The 22,757-nt window shown below is 41.9% G+C and overlaps 1 protein-coding gene across 10 annotated transcripts in view; it reads left to right on the top strand.

Annotated features, from left to right (window-relative positions):
* Nucleotides 1-3,807: 3,807 nt before the first annotated feature.
* LRP1B (LDL receptor related protein 1B) overlaps nt 3,808-22,757 on the top strand; it is a 672,101-nt gene continuing 653,151 nt past the window's right edge. For 8 of the 10 annotated variants that reach the window (XR_004358017.1, XM_032693191.1, XM_032693192.1 and 5 more), the window contains exon 1: nt 3,808-3,978. Coding sequence is in view for 9 of the 10 variants with exons in the window: in XM_032693191.1 (XP_032549082.1) it covers nt 3,897-3,978 (82 nt within the window). In the remaining variant the exon portion in view is untranslated. The remainder of the gene's footprint in view (nt 3,979-22,757) is intronic. The other 2 variants (XM_032693196.1, XM_032693195.1) reach the window with 1 other exon arrangement.

Genomic DNA, 22,757 nt, shown 5'->3' with positions numbered 1-22,757 from the left:
CCATCCCTACCCACACACCTACTTGAAGGCCATGGCTGATACACAATAAATAACAGCACAACCCAATTTTTAGTGATGCAATCAAGGTAGTTTCATAGTGACTAATGCTAGAATCACCTTTTGCTGATAATTAATATTCCTGTGTTGTGTTATACCAGCGAGTACAAATGATTGGTTCTACTTTGTTTAATTTATCTCAATAAGAGATTTCATAATATTCTATAGCTTGATGAATTAATTTATTTAACTTGTCAGAGTTAATAACTGATTGGAAGGAAGAAGTTATAAAGTACTGTAGGTGCAAACAGATCTCTAGCAGCAGTTTTAATTTTGAATTTACTTCCAACAAGAACTTCACTCCAGTCTCCTATATAATTAAGTTTTTTTTCTAGCTGTAACAAGGAAAAGAGATTCCCTCAATTCCTTTCTGTCTCTCTCCTCTCTGTCTGCTCTCTGTTCAACTCCCCAGTGCTTCTGGTTTGGTTCTGTCAAATGGGACTGACTGGAGACTTCAATAAACATTTGACAAACTACTCTGGTTCCTGCTCTGTGTATCTGCCACACGTCCTGCGTTTCTCAGCGTTCGGCCACCACGCAGAAACCTGAACACAGTTGTGTGCCTGCAAACAACAGCAGGGAGGCTGGAAATGAAGAAACTGCTACCAGCAAAAATCGCCATTCCTTTTTTTTTTTCTCAAGTCTGAGGTTTAGGAAAAGCATGTCATACAGCAGGTGGTTGCTTAAGGCATCTGAATTATAATACGGATATAGACGCTGCTTGGACTCCAGTCACTTCAGTAAATGTTTTTAGGTTTATTCATAGAAGCTATACATTGAAACTTACATACAGGTCTTGGTGCAGCCTTTTTTTGATGTGGAAAGGAGATATGAGAGTGCCAGTTACTTCCATGTATTTTCACCGTATTTTTGAGGTTGTCCCATCCCATCATATAGAGATGTCCCATCCTTCCATCACTTCATAGCGAGCAATGTTTAAAGGAAATGATGCTGAGGGGAATGATTTATCAAAGGTCAACTTTTATTTGTTCAGCAGCCTGTATTTGAAAACCAGGCTTCTATGAGAATTATCACTTCATGGCATTATCTTAAAGCCAGCTACATTTTTAGGCAGCAATTTGACAAATGATTACTTACAGGTAATTGGGATTTTAGTCATAATTCTGGCTGCATACTCTGTATCGACACTTTATGTCCTGTAAACAAGGAGGCCATTGACTTTTATTATGAATATTATTTAAATATTTTAATGAGTTTATGTGCATATGTGATCAGCAGTATTGAAAGCAAGACCAATCAATTCTTCAAAGCCTCCCATAAATGTTCATGTTTAAAATGGGCACTAAATGGCACTGTATCATTAAAGGAAATTATTCAAGGAGAGTAGTGAGGACTGTGGTTAAATAAGTATGGAATAAGAATGAAAAGGAGCAAATTAGATGGTTGAAAAGCAAGATTTTAGTTGAGGAGCTTTTGTGAGGAGGCACGAAAGGGCAGCACGCCAATTAACAGATAATGTTTGGGGGAAAAGCATGACCACTTGTAACCTTGCAGACTTTGAGACTTTTGCAGAAGATGGAAGAAGTCAAGATGAAAGAAGGCTGCTCTGTAAAGTCAGTTCTGCATCCCGAGAATTCTGGGACAGCATGTTCGCTGTGAATATGTGCCTTTATACCATGTGACAGTCCTGGCATGTGGGAAATGTCACTGATTTAAGCAGGAGTTCCTTAAAACTTGGAATTCCCTTGTTTTCCTTCACACATTTTCTCACTTGGCTCTACCATCTACATATTTTCCCACTTGAAATGCAAAAGGTTGCTCAAATAAAATCACAGTTAATGCTTAAGAGCCGTGTAGGTAGCTTGAAGGGGTTGCGGGAGGACACAGAGCAACCTCATCCATAAACAATGGTGGAATGATGTTCCAATGTGACATTCAGCATGACTTCATTTTGGTTATAAAAACAACTGATTTCCAAGACACTGCCAGATTTTTTAGCCTTAATTCAGATCTGTTTCTGTATTAGCAAAGGTTTTCTACTCTGGGATCCATAATTTTGCTCAGTTATGACTGTATAAATACTGATTGACTGAAGGGGAATTACACAGGCTTTAAAGGCAGTAGCTAAATGCAGAATTTGATCCAACTGGATTTTTTCCCTTCGGCTGTAAATTGTTTGCAGTAATAAAGTGACCTGCACCCTTCTATGAGTCCCACCAGTCCCCGACCTCAGAGGTGACCCTGAGACCCAGGCTGGGCTCTTTGGTTCTTGGGCAAACAGGGCCCTTCCCGCAGCTCAACAGAATTAATGAAATATTTGACATTTATCCTAGGTTGTGTATTGTTCTGTCCTTTAGCATCACTTCATCTTTCTGGCCCTGGAAGCCTCTTGGCTGTGCTGCTTCATATAAAAGATATTTAGGTTCTGTGCTGTGGGTATAAACATGGGGGTGAAAGAGCTGAGGCTTTACCCTCGGAATGTGAAGGTCTCAGCAGTCAATTTTAGTGCCTGGTTGTCTTTGGAGAAAACTAATATCTCAGGACGATGCAAAAGCTTTAGCACCTTTCTCCTGTTAAAGGGCCTGGTTTAAAAAAAAAATAAATGTGGGAAGATGTGATAAGCAAACTGTATTTATGTTATGAGATGATTTCAAGCTAATACTCTTATGTAAAGTCACAAAAGCCAAAGCAGTGAACAAGTATTGGCTGGGAGCTCAGACCTACCTCAAGACAACTAAAAGCACTTATAGTACATTGAGTAATCGTTGGTGGTGTGAGATGGCACTATGTTATTAAAGTAGTATGAATACTGTGAATCAGTAAAAAAAAGCCCCATTCAAGGCCAGGTTGGATGGGTCTTGGAGCAGCCTGGTCTAGTGGAAAGTGTCCCTGCCCATGGCAGAGAAGTGGAACGAAATGGTCTTTAAGGTCCCTTCCAAATCAAACCTTTCCATGATTCTATGAAGCATCACTGGTTGACTTTGGTTAAAGTCAAGTTTGGCAGAGCAGCTTTGGACATTAGCTCTTCATCCACAGCCCAAAGACATGTATCCCCTTCCCCCAGCACCACCATTCCTGCAGCTTTACATGGCACATGGCCTTTTTTTTAATCTTTTTTTTTTTCTTTTTGCTGACTCACCCACCCCAGCCGCCCGCGAGTTGGCCTTTGCGAACTCAAAACCAAAAGAATCACCTCAGATTTTTAAGAGAAAACCCACAGCCCCAAGCGAGGCAGAGGGGACAGGGACAGGGGTTGATGGGCGCATCCCGTGAGGTGGCTTCGCGCCTGGCGCTCAGCACACTGGGCGGTGCGGGGCTGCGGGGCGGTCAGGGCAGTGCGGGACAGCGTGCGGGGCTGTGCGGGGCGGTGCAGGGAGATGCGCGGGGCGGTGCGAGGCGATGCGGGGCTGTGCAGGGTAGTGCGTGGTTGTGCGGAGCAGTGCGTGGCTGTGCGGGGCAGTGCAAGACAGTGTGCGGGGCGGTACAGGGGGCGGTGTGCGCAGCTGTGCGGGACAGTGCTGGGCAGTGCAGGGCGGTGAGCGGCGCGGTGCGTGGCTATGCGGGGCAGTGCAGGGCGGTGCGTGACTGTGCGGGGCAGTGCGCGGGGCGGTGCGTGGCTGCCCGGGGGCAGTGCAGGGCGGTACGCAGGGCCGTGCGGGGCGGTGCGCGGGGCGGTGCGGGGCGGTGCGCGGGGCGGAGCGCGGCTCTGCCGGCCGCCGGCGCCCCGCGCTGCCCGCTCGCTGCGTGCGGCGAGCCCAGCCGCGCTCCGCGCTCCAAAGTGCCGGCGGTGCCCGCGGCTCCTCCCGCACAGGCTCCGCCGCTCCGCACCCGCGGCCGACAGGCTCGGCTCCTGCCTCTCCTGCCTTGCTCCCGCCGCGATGTCCGCGCTGCTCCTGGCGCTGGCGATGCTCTGGGGATTACCGCCCGTCGCGGAGGCGCTGACAGCGGCAGCCCGCGGAGGTAAGGGCGCGTCCGCGGAGTCCCGCGGTGCCGGCTTCTCCCGGGGAATAAGTTTTGCTCCTCGGAGCCTTGCGCGGGGCGGCCGCGGCTGCGGAGCGCTCCCCTTTTCCCATCCCCTCTTTCCGCGCTGCCCTCACCGCGCTCCCCTTGCCGCGGTCCCTGTTCGTGCTCCCTCTCCGCGCTCCCGCACGACTGGGCTGCGGGGCGAGCTCTCGGCGGCGACGAGTGTTTGGAGGCGAGGAGCGGGATGATGTCCCGCAGTGATCCGGGTTGCCTCACCACGCACTTCCCGCGGGGTGCGTTCCTGGGAACCGCCGCCGCTGCTGCGGAGCGTCCCGGTCCCGGTCGGGGCTCCCCGAGCCGGTCCCGTGGCCAGGCGGCGATGGTGCCGCAGGAGCGGCGAGCGCCCTGCGCTTCCCCGAGCCTTCCAAAAGTTCCCTCCTCAGTTTTCCCCGAGTTGCCGCTCGCTCGGTCCCTGAACTTGGATTTGGGCAGCGGGGCTCAGGGGAGCCGGCGCGGGGGCTCGGGGGTCCCGCAGCCGCGGGATGGGCGATCGCAGAACTTCCAGCTCTGCTCTGCTCCTCAGAAGTCTCTGATCCAGGAGGGTGGTGGTCCTCCCGCCGGAGCGGGGCTCGGGGGTTCGTGTCGCTTATTATACAGTCACCAGACCTCTCTTATTTTCCTGGGAGATGTTTGAATTGGGTATTTTCTAAGTACAGCCCAAGTCCTCCTTCTGTGCGGCTCAGGTGCGGGAACAGCAGCGTGCTGCTCTGACTCAGGTTTTCTTACCGCTGTAGAAAACACTGCCTGTCAGAAAACTGTCTGTCGGCTTACTGTAGCCCTTCAGCTTCAAAACTGCATGTTCTCATGAATGAGATGCCCTGGGTGGTGTTGTACCCCGTCTTTGAGGATTTAGCTGGATTTCAGTAGAAATGTAACTCTGTAAAGCCTTGAATTCTCACTGTTAGACATTCAGCTCCTCTCCATCACGTACACGCTACCTCCTAAATTGTTTACTAACTGCTTACAACTCGTTCGGGTGTGTCTGGATAGTCGGTCTGGGGTATAGATTTCTGCTTCAGCCGAAATACCAAACCTCTCCGGTCCCTTTCTCGTGTATCTGTCAGAATTACACAGGTGATTCATGCTGTAAAAATGAGAAATAACTACCTATCAAAGAGAAAAGTCTTGCTGCTGCATCACAAACTTGTCTGTTTAAAACGCTGCAAGGTGCAAGGATACTGCAAGGAAATGAGGATAGTATTCCATGGAAAGGCTCTTAGGAAATCTTTTCAGTTTTCTGAAGGGTACATACGCTTTTGCTTTGGTTCACAAAGATTCGTGGTCGTGGTGGTGCTTGTTTGATGGAAAATATTTCAAGAACTTTCCATGGTATTTGCAAAATGGTCAGATTAGATTTCAGCAGCTCTAGTGTGCATCTGATCTTATGAATAAAAATCAAACTTCCAAACATTTTGTGGAATTGTTCTGGAAACTGATTTGTTGCTCTGTCTTCCTTGATAGAGATAAGTAAGTGCCAATTATACATGAATATTAATTTCTGGTATTTAAATTTTGCTTAATTTTCCCTTTGGTGTCCTTTTTTTTTTTTTCCCCATAGTTACCTTGCTCTGATTTAGTGTTTCACAAGAAAAAAAAAAAAAAAAGTGCTGTCAGCCTATATTAAAATCAATCCTGTCTTAAAAGGCAGCATCCTTGTAAATCATACCAGCCCAAAAAGTGGGATAAATCAAATTTACTTAGAATCAACTAACTCATCATATCATAATGTCATGTCTTATCAAAACCGAGTGCAGCACAAATTAAGACTTAAAAGGCATTTTGTTTAAAAAAAATGTCAAGTGGTCTCAACCTAAAAGGGATTCAAGATGAAGCATCCAGAAAGGGAATTACATTTGCACATCAGATAAACTTTATGATACAGTGCAAAAATTATTGACCATACCAAGCTGATTTTCCTTTACAGGAGGAAATTCTGAGTCACTGGAGCATGCTCAGCTTAATATATGTGAAAGGCATTGAAATTTGGAATGCACTGAGGCTCGCCATTGGTAATAAGAGAATTGGGAAAATGTCATGGGTTGTGTTAATAGCAGTGTTGTGGTAGCCATGGTAATATAAAATACTAGTGAGGTGCTGTAGGGAGAGGTAACACCTTCTGTTAGACCAATGGATAACATCAGGGGGGAAAAGAAGAGATGGGGGGGGAACCCCACCGAAGTTTGAATTATCTAAACCTTTTCTCTGCATTTGAAATACAATTAAATTCTTCCAGTCTTATCAGGTCTGTCCTCAGCCAGGTTACAGCTCCTCTAATTTTATGTATACAAAACATTGTGAAGAGAAAATGACATGGAGATAGGGAGCTGGAAATGAGATGGGAAAAGGAAGTGAGGAGTGTGATAGGATAAGGGATAAGTCCTGCAGCTGAGGTTGTGCCACTTTAAGCCATAAAGAGATATGATTTCCTCTCCTTGTGCTTCAGTCCTTCTTTTCCTGAGGAGACTGATGGACCCAGATTCCTTGCAACAGTTGCAACTCCATCACAGGATAACTGCAAAAAATGGATTTCAGAAGTCTGGGAGAAACCTTGCTAACAGCTCAGGAAGCTGAGAACACATTTGTTACCTGCTCTCCCAACAGACGTGCAGGGAAACTTCACAGGTCCCGGCGGTGCTCTGTGGTTGTGGTGGGCGTGTTTCCCTCCCACAGCTCTCCCCAGCCTTGGAGCTTCACCCTGGCTCCGTGCCTAGGCTCCTGCACCCCTTTTCTCTCATCCTTGTTTGGTTTCTGTGTCTCTGCTGCTGTGAACAGCCTTACGTGGATCCACTGTACTAATTGGCATGATTACCTAGAGGAGATCCAAATTACATAGATGTCCCAGCTAATAGGAGCTTGATTGGATAATCTCCACCAGCGGGTGGTGTTGTCAGTGAGATGTGTATCCACACCAGTATTAATGGGTGGCATTGCTCGTTATGAATCGACTTACTGTCTGTGGTGGGACTGCTGCCTTGTTTGTGTCTGGTTTTGGTGTCACATCATCCCTGTCAGCAGCACTGAGCTGCCCTCTCGCTGTGGAGTCTTTCACGTGAGGTTTTAGTGTTTTGGAGCTAAAAAGCCCTGCAGGTGCTGGTGTGGTGAAACAGCTCGTCAGCAAAGTCTTGCAAGAGATGCTCCTGCAAAGGGAGACTTTACACAGGATGGGAAAATGTTGCCGTATAACTTAAAACTGAAGTTCCCTGGGTGATATAACTGGGTTTTTTTATAATTTAAAAGCTGTTTTAAAGAAGGAAAGACAAATCTTTGTGAATGCTACTCCTCTTCAGAGTCACAAACGCTTCCAAAACTTCTGTCTTCATTCCACTTAGCAGGGAATTTACTGTCTTTGCAGTGTCCTTTGACCATATTTAAGTGAAAGCTGGAAGCAAATTTCTTTGAAGTGGAATTTTCAGGCTTAAGGTTAGGCTGACGTGAGTTTGGCTTACTCACCCCTGTAGCAGAAACACAAAACAGGTAAAATAAATTTGTCTCCTTGGGATAACTGCTGATGGCCTTCATTCCCTGGTGAGGTGTCACAGCAGGTGACACTTGACTACATCAGGAGGCTTTACAACTACCTTGTTATTAGTAGCTTTATTCTGGAACCCGGGTGTACCAGCACTGCTGTACTTCACCAGACTGAGATCTAGCTTGGCCATCTGTTGGAAAGTATTCTTAAAAACCCTAAAAAAGCTGTTTCTCTGCTGTACAACAGAGGTGTGTGTTCCCATAGCTAAGCTGGTTATGTCCTGAACCCAGGATAATAAGTATTAGTGTCTTACATGCAGAAGAGATGCCTCCAGGGTCACAGTGACTTTGCTGTTTATTTATTTACCCTAAAGAACAATATTACGTAAGAACTTGCCTGTCATTGGACAGGTAAAATTACAGAGGTGGGTGAAAATATATGTAGAGGGATTTGAGACACTACATGGAAGGATGTGTGATAAGAGTTAATGAGAGACAGAAATTGTGGGAGATGTCCACAAGTGCAGTTTCAGTGGCTGGTTGGTTTTGTAGGCACTCAGTGGTGTGTCTATGTCCTCACACAAACCCCTGACACTTCTGGAGCCTTAGGAAACTCTTTGTGTGGGTTTCTGTGAACAGACATGCATGTTTTCTCTTACCTGGGTTGTTCTCTCAAGTTCAGAGGTATTGAAGAGCTGTAGTTTAATAAAAAAGAAAGCGGTAGAGACACACAAAGTATTTAAAGGGTAAGATGCGTTTCAAAGTTCAAAAGTAGGTGTTTGATGTGAAAAGACTATATGTAAACTTGTTCTGAAGCAAGCCTTTTACTAATTTATCATAGAGCTTCTGCTGATGCTCTGGCATGTTGAAGTAGCTGTCCTCCAAAGACTGGGAGAGCAGCTCTTACTTCACACAGTGCTGCTTTTGAAGTGTTCCGTGACTGCTGCTATGTAAATCTGAGCATATGCCGTACCTTTGAGGTTCATATGGACCCCGATCTTTCTGCATTTGAAGTGGCAAAACTCACATTGACTTCAGTCTGCAGATTGGAAACACGTGTGTTCCTCTAGCACCTTCTTACAGGTCTTTTTATTTGCAGTTGAAGAAAACAGGCTTCTCTTCACTGCATTGGCTCTAAGGACGTATGTCATTTTAGCTCATAAATTTAGAATTATGACTTTCTCTAGAAATGCTGGTAGTTTAGATAATAGAACATTGTTTTTGTTACAGTAGCATATTTGGAATCCCAGCATGTTGTTGCTTCTTCCTAGTTTTTATGTATTAATCTGTTGTTTAATAGTCTTGTTCTTCAAATGCAATTAAAAATTTTTGCTTAGAGAACTCATTTTAATTGCACTTACTCAAAACATTCTTAATGATGAACAGTGAAGATGAAAATAGCATAACTTGGCTACTTTTATGCAAGTCATCCAGACTATTGAGTCTGTATTTAATGTCAGTTTGGGCTAAGTGTAGACATTGCAGAACTAGGTCTTATATTTGTAAGTGCAATTAGGAGCTAATTGGTGTTTTTTTTAAATATAATTACTCAAATAATGACTTTGCACCTTCTGTCCAACCCACTAGTTTGTTTTTTAATTGAACAAGTTGATTTTTTTCCCCTCTTAAATTATATCTATTGAAGAGATGAAAATATTTGTAAATTTATTCCGGCTAACTAGTCAGTTCTTGACCATAATGGGAAAACTTCCCAAGATGTATCAAAACATAGTGCTGTAAAATGGTAAAAAACTTCCTTTTTAGGCAGTTGGTGAAGTGAAATAGCCAGGACTCGTCCCTGTAAAGTCAGCTGCCCAGCCCAGCCCTGGTCCTGCTGACAGGGCACCTTCCCCTCGTGTGTGAGAGGATGCTCCAGAGCCTCTGCAGGCTGAGGAAGGGCTGTTTCCCGTGGGTGCCAGGCTGTGTGAGAGCAGGATTGGACCTCACTAATGGAATTCCAATAAAATTCAGTCAGTGCCTTTTAATTAGATTTAATGGGAACTGGGAAGGATCATTAGAGACAAACACATGGTTTTACCAGTAATATGTTCACTATATTATTAATCTGATTTAATTTGCAAGATCCTCGTAGCAGGAATCAGATTTTTCTCTGTACCTGGAAAGTGTTATATGGGACTATTCTATTTTGTTATTATCTATGTCATTGCTTCCCAAGCAGTATGTAAGTATAGAATTGAAATTGGGCTCTGTGTGTGGTGTTTATGAACCCTGCCGATCCGAGGGTGGAGCTGGATGCTGGGGAGAAGGCTGTATGTCTCTTTAGCAACCACGTTTTTATTGACCATTTTGCAATAAATTGCAGTGGTGTATTAATAACAAAACACTGAAATATGTAGAGTGTGCTGCTAAGTAATAGGGCTTTTTAAAGATGATGTAATGCCAGTGTGGAAGTGAGGCACACCTGGAGATTTTTATTTCCATTCATGTCAGAAATACAGTCTCATTCTCTGAGGCGGAAAAACAGATGAGAGTGTTACGAGTTCTAGGCATGGTACGTTGAATCCCGAAATGCGCTTTCCAAGCGCGCCGGATGTCCCTAAACACCTCTCCTGCTGCTTCCTGCTGAGTGATGGGGCCTTCCAGAGGAGCCAAACTGTTGGAACTCAGCTTCGCTTCAGGAACAAGAATGTACCTATTTCCTTTCCTTGGTAATATTAGTGTGTTTTGGACTATCTATTGCCTGATTGTCGGTAGGACGTCCCTTGCTAACTTTTGGGCATGGCACTATTGAACAAATGTGCTTCCAGTGCAGTAGGATAAGTGCTAGAAGATAAAAGTTAAGCTTTCAGAATAATATCTGTAATTCCTCAAAGTTTTCACTACCACAGAGCTCTGTTTTTAATAGCAGTTAATAAGATTCACTACTGTCTTCCCTCGGATGAGCAAAGAGAACGAAAAGGTGCAGTTGGGATTTTTCCAGGGATATATTGGAATGGGAATAGACCCATGTACAAGACAAATGCTGATGCAATGCTCTGCAAAGGCAGTATTTTTATGTGAGGTGTTCTGTCTAGGAGGCTGTTCTGTGAACACGTACACACACCCCACAGAAATACCCATGTGGCTTTCATATAATGCTTTATGATTTTAATTTACTTACCTGCAAACTAGTGAAAATATCTTGTCAGCCATTTTTAAAATACAATTCTGATATTGTCAAATAGTTTGGGCTGCTTATGAGGTTCTCAGAGGCTGTGATATGGTGTAGAACACTTGGGTTTCCACCTCCCTTAATGTTCAAGAAGGTCTTTTTGGTCAAACACGGTTCTTCTGAATAATTCTAAGGCACTGGAAGTACCAAAAACCTACCATTTCTGATATGTCCATTTTCAGTGTATTTTTTTTTTTTTTTTTGAGAAATGCTGTAGTGTTGTTTAATCATAAAAATACAAGTGTAAAAAAGTTACAGTAATACAAGAATATAATGAAAAATAGCAGTAAAGCAGTAATTTTCTAGGTGATAGTTAGGTTTCCACAAAACACCTGCCTCTTTTTGCTTGCAAATACTGTGAAGATAAAAGAGGAGAGAGCAAAGTAAGTTCATTGCCAGTTGGATGCTCTTTTGCATCTGCAAACACACACTGATTTGCTCAAAGTATATTGATATTTGTGTAAAATTGTGTGCTTATGAAATGAAGGTGTGTCATTTGCCAATGAGACTCTTTCTTCTCTGGAGGAGAACAGTTTTTATTTATGTTTTGCTGTGATAAACAAATAGACTTCAGGTCTGAATGTAGACCGCTGAACTCAATGGATTCTTTGTTTTGTCCTTGCTGGTTATAGAATCAGGTTGCATGTAAATGTAAGAGAACTTTAGACCATTTTATTAAAATGTCAACGGTAACTCTTAATTAGAGGACCGTTAATTAAATTATATTTTCTGTATTGTCCCATGACTTTTGTGCAAGAAATATCTATTTCTTGCAATGTTTTTATGTCAATATTTCATTCAATTTTGCCTGGGTTTCTTAAACTGAACCCACTTTTGTATTTCTCATGTCTAATTTTAAAACATGTGGATCAAATGCGGGATTACTTCTCCCTTCTGAGTTTGTAGTAATCTTCTAGAAGAGGAGTTATTACGTAAGTTATTTCTAGTGAAGTTAAATTGATAATTTCTCATGTAAAATTTTGGTTTTTGCAAAGAGACCACCTTCCCATGAAGTCAGAGAACCAGAGGAAATTCCAGACAGCTCAATATGGCAAGATGTGTATGTTTTATTGCCTGGAAGTCATTAGGTTAGTTAAACCTGGTTCTGTGTAATACAGATGAAGTAATACACTGCAGGTCTTCTGGATAAAGCGCTACACTTTTCATGATGAAAAATGTATCTTGGTTTTGGAGATGTGGAAGGATTATAAAGGTGGTACCTTTTCATGCAGCACATTGGTTCTCTATGAATGTTTGCAGACTTATTCAGGGATGGGCAGGCTTGACTTTCTTTTGAAACCTATCTTAAAATAGCTGGTTTTCCAGCAGTATATAATAAAGTATAACTTAGGGGTGGGTCAAGCCTGTGTGTTCTCCATTGCTGGTACTCATGTACCTCCTGGAGGGAAACTGTCCTGACCTCCAGGATCATCAGGAACGCTCAATTTAAAACCAAGGCTTATTTTGTGTGACTGTATTGAAGTTGGTTTTTTTGAGGAATGTTTGCAGGCAGTGGGAGTTAAGGACTGGAAGCAGTGGAGGAAGGCTGCAAAATGGAATTTGTTCCTCTGGGGGCCACATTCTAAGCCAAGTGTTTTATTTTTACATTTAGATTACAGACAGAATGGTTCCTTCGTAGTAGTGTCTTATAGTAAGTAGTCTTAGGCAGAGCACTTGAGACTGTAGCATTAAATCACGTGCAAGGGAGATGAAGCAAGTCGAGACTGTGGAAGCATGAAAACCAAAGCACCACCGTCCCAGGCCTGCAGCTTGTTGGGTTGAATTGCTGTTATACCTTTGGCAGAAACAAAGCAAGGCTGTGTGGGACCAAGAAAGGAGTTTTGCAGGCAGTGTCTTGGAGCCTTACCAGAGCTGCAGCAGGTGATGCTCTAGGGCTGCTGTAAGCCACTTCTGTGGGAATATGTTGTGTGTGTATACATATCTATATAAAACCTTGGGTATACAGGGAGAGCCATGAAAGGTATATTGCTAAGCACAGCAAAGCCACGAGTACCAGGGCTTTTTTGAGCAGACAAAATCTTATGCCCTGACCCAAGTGGCCCATTATCACACTTCTGCAAATTGGAGCAAGCTGTTCAGGTCAGCGTGTATGTACAGACCCTTCTGAATGAATTCCTTGGCTTGCACTTGCTGTGTTACATTTCTTTCTCTGAGTTTCCCATGGCTGTGACTTGAACAGAGTTGACAGTATACAATATTACCTATTTACTCCGTAGATTATACTCCTCTGGAGAATTGGTGTCAGCTAATCTGCCACTTCTACGTTTTCAGAGACCTGTGAACTACATCTCCAGTAATATCGCAGGAGAGTGCCAGACCGAGGTTTCTATAATTTTCTTATTTATTTCCCTCAGATTTCCAGGCATGCATGTCCAGGTCTCTAGCCTTTGCCACATACTTTGTCCTGTGAATAGTTTCCTTTCTGTGCAGAAATTCTCTCTGACAGTATCCAATTTTGGTGACTCTTAGGGTGGTAAGAAGTTTGAAGCAGATGGTTGTCAACAGATGATGACAAAATTCTGAAATACTGCTCTGATACAAACTGTGAGGCTCAGTATTTAAAGCACATTCAAGTGTATAAAACCTGCTTGTATTTCTAATACCATTACTACCTTAGCTGTGGAATATTTTTACATTTTTGGAACAATTCATATGTTTCTTTTCTTTTTTTTTTTTTTTTTTTTGAAAACAGCAGAACTCCGTATACCAATTAGTGGTGTTCAGTAATGAGTATATGAACCATGTTATGATTTTATGTCAGAATTGTTAAATGCTCCTCGATGAAACCACGCTGATTTACATTAATTGGTGGCCTGTCTTCTCCCGGTGGTGTCACACTGTGTCAAAAGTGCCTCACGGAAAGATGTAAGATAACTAAACTCACAGTGATTGCCATTCTGCTGTTAACTGGTGCTCCAAAGACTATCAGTAAAAAGCTTCAAAATTCAGGAGAACTTAATAAGTGGCTGTGAGTCTTGGGAGCGTAACTAAAAGCATTTGCATAAAATGAGCGCTGAGGAGCTGGTAGGTGGGGCACAACTCGGATCCTGCTTCTGCTAATCCAGCAACTCAAAGTAATTTAAGTGCATTAAAGGCTGTTTATGTGTCTATGAAAAGCGTGATGCAAATATGCAGATTTAAGAGTGTGTCTTCCACAAGTTTATATATCTTAATGAGAAATGTCAGAGCGCAATACATCAACAGTCTGCTTCACCCCACGGTAGCCAGTTTTTTCTAAAGATAGCACAGCATGTCCTTGGTGTGGTCCTAGGAGTAAATTAACATAGCACAGTGCTTGCTCTGATGACTCTACTGCTGATTTTGGGGAGGAAATACCTGTTTGCTGAGTGTGATCATCTCTAAATGGTTACCACTGCCCGGTTGTGAATGCATACTACTAGTTTAAAAAAAATCTCTGTGTTTCATTCCATTTGCTATCCTGTTCTATGTTGAGTGGAAAAGTTGCCCCAGCAGAGTGGAAATCTTTGAATGCTTGTATGTCACGGGACAACCTCAGAAGTGTAAGCTGGTCATGGGCTTTGTGTTCATGGACAGGCAGAGTAGTAACTCTGCTGGTTTGCATCTGATTTCTCATTGTGAATTCTTATTTTGCCTCAAGTAGGATGTCTCTCTCAATTTTTACTTTTTTTTTTTTTTTTTTTTTTTATTTCTGTGTCAAATCTACAAAATCTCATGCCTGGGAAAATCCTTTACTGCTTCAGGTGACCGGGTGCTGCAGAGCTCATCACAGAGCTTTTGATGATACAGGTGCCTGTTGAATGGAGGGAAATGCAGCTGCAGGGAAACAAACAAACTAGGAGTGAATGGGGAAGGGTTACTTGTTAAATGACAGGATTATTTCATTTGATAGGGAGCAAGAAAGGCCGTGTCCAGTACCAAAAAACCCTGACAGCTTCCAAAGTGATGCTGAACCAAAAAGAGTTTCTATTTCTGAACATGTGAATAGATAAGCAGCAACATTTGCTATGTGCAAGTATTGTCTTTTATAAGCCATGGGGAAATCAACAACTCTTCTTTCTTTCTTTCCTGAAAATACAGGAGCCTTCTTGAAGCACTTGCTTTTGGGAATCAGTGCATTAGGGAAGAGTTCATGGATGATCCGGACCTAATTTTTATAGAAATGAATGGTAGCCCACAGTGGGAGTTCAGGTCTGCATGGGTGTTTTATATTCACCTCCCTTACTCTAGACTTAAAGAATTCTTTTTTGCTTTTCCTCCACTGATAAATAAGTGAAGGTTTAAAGTAACTCATCCCAACAGAAATCGCTGCCACTGTAAGGAGGAAAAAAAAGGAAGTCAGCAGTAGTGCAGTGATGTTTTAATAACACAAAGTAATCCCCCCATACTTCAATAATAAAGCTATGTGGGCTGCAGTCAGCTTTCCTGTTGGCACCTTCCTATTGACACCTTTCTGTCAAAAAAGATGAAGTGAAAAGTAAAATCTAACTCTGTTTTCTCTTATGTTAAATGTATTCTTGCAAAGCTTTGGTGGAATACAAAGCTTGTGGACTTTGCAGACAGTGTTTGCATTTGGGACTTGTGGGAAAATTTATGTGAACTTTGTGCTGTGGAAATCGTTGCCCTTTAAAGCAATTGGTTGTATTTAACATAAGTAGATACCTCAAAACTGTATTTGGTGGAGTGGTCTGATCTTTAGAGCTCCTTTGGTTTTAGAAGCAGGAGTGTATAATTATTGGTACAAACTGAGTTTTCGAAATTGGCCAGTTCAGATGTATAGATAGACTTACCATATTATTTCTGAGAAATCTGTTAGTGTTTAAAACCAACAGACGGAACACAAACCCTGGCAAAGTAAGCCAGAGTACTTTGCAGTTGTGGGCTGAAACTGTCTAATAACATAGTCCAAAAGCTCATTAATATTGATCTTCTTAATTCTCTCAATAACCTGAACATTTGTTCTGGTTACAAGAGGAATAAAAAGCAGACTAATAGGGTTTTAGATGTCAAAGACTATTGGACCACAAAACATCCAAGAGGATATCCTTCAGAAGGAGTGAGTAGGATGTATATGTATGAATTTCACTAGCCAGTAACAATATGCATGCCCATACCTGGGGGAGAAACACCACTTTAAACACTTGCTTTTTGCCAGACCACTGGGGCTCATATACTTGGCAAAGGTCAGACCTTCTACATCTCTTTACAGGCATTTCTATGGAAGTGGCTGGGGCAAGGTTTTGCATAACTGGTAAATTATATTTAATTTTGAAAGGAAAATACCTGAACAGTTGGGACTAGGTAAAGCACCTCAGGAAGGGTTGAATTGTGCTCCTGCTTTTCCCATGCTGGTGGTGGAGCAGAGTTGCTCATGGTGTGTTCTTCAGGCATCAGGAATAGGCTTAATACTTGGAGCAAAGGTATGTATGCATTTAAACGTGAGTTATGTATTAAATTCATTCTCCTTTTAAAAAAAAAAAAAAAGGGAGCATTTGTATTTTTATGAGTAATCCTAAGGGTTATGGAGTGGGGAAGAAACTCTCCTTTTTTCTTCCCTCTTTGGCCTTAGTAACCGTTTGATTGCCAGAGAATCTAATTTGAGAGACAGAAATGCCTCCTGTGCTGGAGGCGCTGGTGGTGCTGTATCTGGAGTAAGGGGTCAGGGATGGAGCTCCGTGACTTGACTGCCTGGGTTGTGTCCTGGCTCTTCCTCAGTCTGGCCCACTCCTCTGACCTCTTTCCCTGTCAGGGCCTGGTGACCACATTCAGTTTGTGTTGTCTTGGAACCCAACAAGGAGGAAAACGGGGAGGGGAAACCTGTGCCGAGCTTGGGCATGGCAATATAGCCCTTGAAGCTGAGGCTGCTGCTCTTCCCACAGTCTAACAGGGTGGGTGATGCTAAACCTTGACATCCCTCTGAGGTTTCTGTGGCAGAGATTTGGAGAAGACTGGCTAGTAAATAGTCCAGGGAGGAGAAATGGTGTCCCAGGAAAGGCAAAGGTGTTGCTGAAGAAGGTGAATCTTTTCTTCCCTGAGTGCTGCGCTCTGTACAGAGGAAGAAAGGAAAGGCTCCATCAATCTTCCTCTTATTAAATTGGCACAACTAATATATTCTGCTAAAATGTGTTCATCGTGCTGTTTAAAACAGCCAGGTTAGAAATCTACTGACCATAAATGAAGATTTATTGGTTTTTGTGTCGTTGGGGCACCTAATACAGGTTTGGAATACTAACTGGAATTTGTGAAAGGGGAAAAAAAATGTTTCGATGCCATTTAATTAACTATCTAGCCAATATTTCTGCATTTTTATTGAAAAATCTGTAAGTTGCAACTGGCTTCAAATGCACTCTTGTACAACTCTGCCAAAGTTAGCAAATAAACACATTAAAATATGGAAAGCCTTGTACAGCTCCATGTGTATTGGATAAAATCATACCTTGAGCTGCAGAGATGGTTTGTTATAACAAACAAGCAAACCAGAATATAATATTTGCAGTTTGTATATCTCTGGGTAAGTGTGGCTGTGCAGGTTAACTGAGATTACTGTAAATATGAGCAGTGCTTTCTTTTTAACTGAAATCATACCAGTAGCCTGATGTAAATAACCTATTTACTTTAACTTACTTTTATTGCTTAGTCTCTGTATTATGTTGTTGTTCTAAGTGACACTGTAAGCTGTGATCAAAATACAAGTCTTAATATTTCTACAAAAGTTTGAATCAGGTTTGTGGATTAATACTTTACAAGATTTAATGGAAAAAAAAAGGGGGAAAAAAAAAGGTATTTTTGGAGAACCGATTTATTTAAACTTTCATATAATTTGTCCAAGCAATCTTGAGAGAGAGAGAGCACTATGGATTGTGAGTTCTGACTCTTTCTGAAATCCATAGAAGTTTAAACATGGAAGTACTGCCATGAAGTGCTCCCAGGCTTCTGCAGCTCCCTGACCTTGTGGAGATTGTGCCTGCTATTTGGAGAGCTGCTGGTATAAAGGGAAAATTGTGATTTTGTCACTCAAGGTCAAAGCACTGAGATCAAATGACTAGTTCGTGTTTTAGCTTAAAATGCTGCAGACAGCATATTATGGGCATGGAATATGTAAAGCTCACCTTTTCTGTAAGATCTACCAAAGGGGAAAAACATCTAAACCTGCCTGGTGACACATAAAATGCCGTGGCAAACAACTGTTTTGGGGACATGGAGACCAAGTTTGGAAGTGTTTAAAAGACAACTTAAAGAAATCTAAAGCTGCTGAATTAACTTTATTCTCTCTCTTGCAGCTGTCAGAGCTCTTGCTCAGTCCCTCTGGTCAGGCTTCCAGTGGGAGCTCTTGGGTTGAAAGGTTAACGACTCATTTACTAAGCAGTGCAGTTTTCTTTCATTTTTCATTTACAATTATCTCTACTCCTTTAAAAAGCTGAAAGACCCTTCCAAAACGCATTGTACTGATGCGCTGCTGCTGTCAATTAAAGTTATTAAATCGTAGATCTTTAAAAGTGAGCTCCACATAGGACTGAATTCATCCTGTTGCTGCACAGCCGCTCTGTCAGAGAAGTGATGAGTGTCCAATCAAGGCAACTCTGGATATCAGCAGATGTTTCTTTTTAAGGACCATAATGTTCATTTGATTCTCATTTTATGGGGATTCTGGGGGAAAGATGGACACTGAAGGATGGTGGAGTAGAGGAGCAGAGCAGATCCTGCTCTAGGGTTGGCTGTGAGTTGTGAGGTGCTGGGGCAAGAGCTCAGTGTGAGAGCTGGAGACAATTAGGGTGAACAGTTGAGATGGTGATGCCTTCTATGTAGGACTAATAAAAGATAAGAAAAGAGGAGCCACATCCTGAGCTGGGGTTAGGTGGGTTATGGGGGGGAAAGAGGAATTGACAGTAACTTGCAAATCATAGGCTTAAACACTGAAATACTGGCAGTGGTTTCAGGGAATGGAAGATGATGAGGGCAAAAGCCAAATTTTTTCGCAGCTGTTTGATATGGTTTTCGTGTTCTTTTATGGATTCCTTAAATTAGCAGTTTCACTTTTCTGGAAGTCTACTGTACTTTGACTCTTAACTGAATTAGATTGCATTATAGATGACATCTTTCCAACAGTCGGAATACAGGTTAGTGCTCCTGAGAAGGGGGCCTTAATGAGGTTGTTTCTATGACAGCTCAGCTTCAGGCAGCACACATGCCACTTCCATATACCCTCCCTCCCTCCCCTCAAACGTTACAGCAACTTCTGTGAGTGCGTTTTAAAACTTCCCTTTCAGTGGAACTAATGGTCAGCAGTTTGTATTTCGATTCTCCCAGTAATGCAGCTGAGGTTTTGACAGTGTGTACTGTTTATTTCTGCTTTTGTTCCAGCAATGCTAATAGCAGTGCATGACTTGACAAGTTAAAGAAACGATGAGGTGTTGGTTCTTTGGCAATTTCAAAGGATGCTCTGAGGACTGAGTCAAAAGATTTAGAGAAAGAACAGGTGCAAGCACTACAATGTTTACAGTGGAAATGTATGGGGTTTACACTTCTTAATTCACATCCTCCTCAATGGATAGAAATTGTTTATTATATACTATGGCAGCTGGTAGGAATACAGCAGGCATTCCCCTTGAGAGGCAACCTTGTAGGTGGGTGCAAGGATTTGCCTCTGCGGAGGAGCTGGCTGTGATCTATGTCCCTGCTTTGTGTAATGGCTCTCAATACCTCAAAGGTGTTAAATCATGCAGTTATATTTTTCAGAAAGACTCTCAGTGTGAGCCTCAGAGGTTACTGGAGAGGCAAATGTGAGTGTAGAACCCAGCAGTAAGGGGCTGCTTCTGCTGCCCACTATGCAAAAGGTGTCAGCTCTTGGGGTGCCTGGACAAGCTCTGAGGTTGTATTTGCTTTACCACTGCTGCCTACCCGAGTCAGGGGGGTCCCTGGACAGGAGAGAAAGAAGCCTTTCCTCTCAGAAATGAATTAATCTCATGCCTACCTTTCTCCTCTGACTTTGCTCTTGTCCAATATCAACTTTTGCACCATTAAATATGGGTAAAATAGTTCCAAGCCCCAGGCTTTGAACATCAGTATGGTCTAGGCTGACATTGATACTAGTATCTTTTAAAAAAGGAGTAGCAAAAGTCCTAACCACTTCTTAACAATGCTATTCCATGAAAATGTTGGGACAGTCTTTAGGAAGGATGGTGTCAGAGTAAGCTTCTCAGCATTGTGAATGTTGCTCTGTTGTTGCTCGCCTACGAAATAGCAAAGTGTCATGTTTGAACTCAAATGAGCAGCTCTAAAATGCATTTCGGCTGCCTCAGTGTTTTCTAGTTGCTCTGTAGACACTTCTATGAAGTGTAGACACTTCTGCTGGTTGCTTTGTGACTTCATTGCTGAGTCTTCTCTTCCTTCCAGGCTTTGAATGTGAGTTTTTAAATGTATGACTTTGACATACAGAAAGGAATCATAGTCAAATCTGACATGACCTATATAAATATTGTCTTAAACATTGGCCTGAGGGAAGAGACTTATTTCCTTCCTGTAGGTGCTTTTCTTGTTTACTTAACTGTGAATTGTTGAAGTTGCTTCTCATCTGACGTGTGTCTGTATCCACCAGTGGGTGCTCTGCCACCTCACTACCTGTTGGAAACAAACTTCTTTATCACTACTCATGTTGGTAAAATTAAACCCAAGTAGATGCTCAGCAACTATGTATTCAACGCTAGAAAGCATTGCCTTTTTGAAGTTATTTGGTTTAAAAGATTTATTTTTTTTTTGTTTGCTGCTGCTTTAGAAACAGTGCACTATAAAGATCTGGATTTATTTTTTAAGTGTTTTATTGAAAGCTAAAACACCTTGGTACTAAAGAGTAAAAAGGCTGGCTATATAAATCAATGTTTCATTGTATTTATTATGCTATTTACTACTCATCCAAGTATACTAAATTTTTATAAGTGCAAAATCATTCAGCTGTATCCAAGTTGGTTCAAAAGATGCTGATGAGGACATTTAAGTTTTTTGCAGGTTCTGATAATACTGTTTACCATAAGTGTGCTTGTCCCATTTTCTTCCTATGACTGAAATGAAAGTGCAATTTCTCTGTAATTTTAATGACTGGTAAATAGGTTCAGATATTCCACACATTTTATTATTTTTCCTATTCTCTGTTTGGCTTGCTTGGCCATTAGTGCCGCTTACTCTCTAATCACAATTTTTTCCTCTTTGGCAAGAAGGTGAGATGGAGATTCACAGGTTTCACCCCCACAGACAAACACAACAGAAAAAGTAGTGCCAGCACCCAGGAAGCATCGACAAAAGGAGACCAGATGCAGAGTGAAAGGCACATGGTACTGGTTCTGGCTTACCCCTACAAAGATTGCTACAAGAACAGAAAACACACTGTGATTTATTCTCATGGCAAAAAAACCCTGCAAATGGAACAAGAAGTACAGAAATCTCAATATGTTGTTGCTAATACAATTTACATTTAGAACAGCGTGTCCTCCTTCACCATTATGCTCTCTTTAAACACAGCTAAATGCAACTAGTCTATAGGCAGAGCTGCCTGAACTGCAGTCAGAAGTTTCACTAAATGAACATCTAACACTTAATGGTAATTATACAGCTTCTCAAAAAAAAAAAAAAAGAAAAAATTTCCCCATGTATTATATTTGTTCAGTAGTTATCTCCATGTATAATAATATCAAATTATTATGCTGTCGCTCAAAGTCGTAAATCGTATCATTTTTACACAGACCAGAAAATGACTTGCACTTAATGATATGTTTATCTGTGTATATATGGTGGATTTTAAATTGAACAGTTCCAGACATAATTTTCCTAATATTTGTTAATCCATCTTTAATTAAAATGTTAATTGCTAATCCAGATATTACACATAGAAAAATCAGCCTACAGTAAACTGTGCCTTATTTGCACAAGGACAAAACCCGTGCAATTACATGGCAATCTGCTCTTTGGAGTTGCAGTGTAGACATCTTTCATCTGTGAAAACGAACTAAAAGCATATTGTTGAGTTATTGTACTAATTGTTTACTCCCAGATATGATGTAGGGGGAGGGAGAGTGTGGAGTTACTTTAGTGCTTGTTAAAAATTCCCAACTGGGTCAAAGTAGGGCCTGAAATACCCTATTAAGGGATTTATTTTTTTTTTTTTCCCCAGAATGGGTTCTGCCAGTGCTGCTGTGGCCAAAGTTGCCTCTGACAGCTCCTCGGATAGAAAGCGCTGCTGAAATCATGTCTCCTATGTAGCCCAGAACAAAACTCCCTCTGTGTCTGAGCAGTGTATTTTGTATTTCAGAAGTCAGGCCCCTGCCATCAGCCAAGGGTTACAGAAGGTAAAGTTAGCTAGATGGAAGTTGTGCTGTTAGCTTGCTCTGGAGGGCTGTGGTGAGGAAGACTCGCTCTTGCTTTTCCTTTCCGAGATCCAGCCTGTGTGCAGCCGAGTTTACTGATTATATTTTTATTTATAATACTCCATATGGAGAGTTAAAGCATTTCTCATGTGCCAAATAATAATCCTGTGATTCCCCGTGCGAAGCCGCACATGTGACTGTGACCGGTAGATCTTGGGGAGGTGTGTGTGAATCAAAAGATCTTGTTAACAGAAGATAATAAAAATCTCAGGGGCTGAAAAAATTGTTATACATGTAAGAATTAGAAAACACAGTTCATTTGGTTTTTTTGCCTTGTACGTGAATTTTTCATTTGTCATTTATGGTATTGTTAGGGACAATCCAATTTACACATTTCATGCAACTTTTTCAGAGTCCTGTTCAGATCACAAGCTCTTTAAATCCCAGAAGAGTTTTCAGTCAAAACCATATATTAAATGAGGAAAATAAAAACTTGCCTATAGAGTGCCATCTGTTGATTTTTATTTAATTAGAAAATAATTTTCATAAATCTGTCTCTCTTATACAACATGTATACTAATAACTAGGCTTTTAAAAATATTCTTGGTTTTTTCCCCCTAAAATCTGAGAGGAAAAACATTCCCTGAAATACATGTGAAATATTAACTATCGCTAAATAGTATTTAAGAAAAATCACGTCTCTTGATTTCCAGAAGCCCTGA

The sequence above is a fragment of the Chiroxiphia lanceolata genome, chromosome 7 (assembly GCF_009829145.1).
Source record: "Chiroxiphia lanceolata isolate bChiLan1 chromosome 7, bChiLan1.pri, whole genome shotgun sequence".
NCBI classification, from domain to species: domain Eukaryota; kingdom Metazoa; phylum Chordata; class Aves; order Passeriformes; family Pipridae; genus Chiroxiphia; species Chiroxiphia lanceolata.
This window is presented reverse-complemented; position numbering and strand designations above follow the sequence as displayed.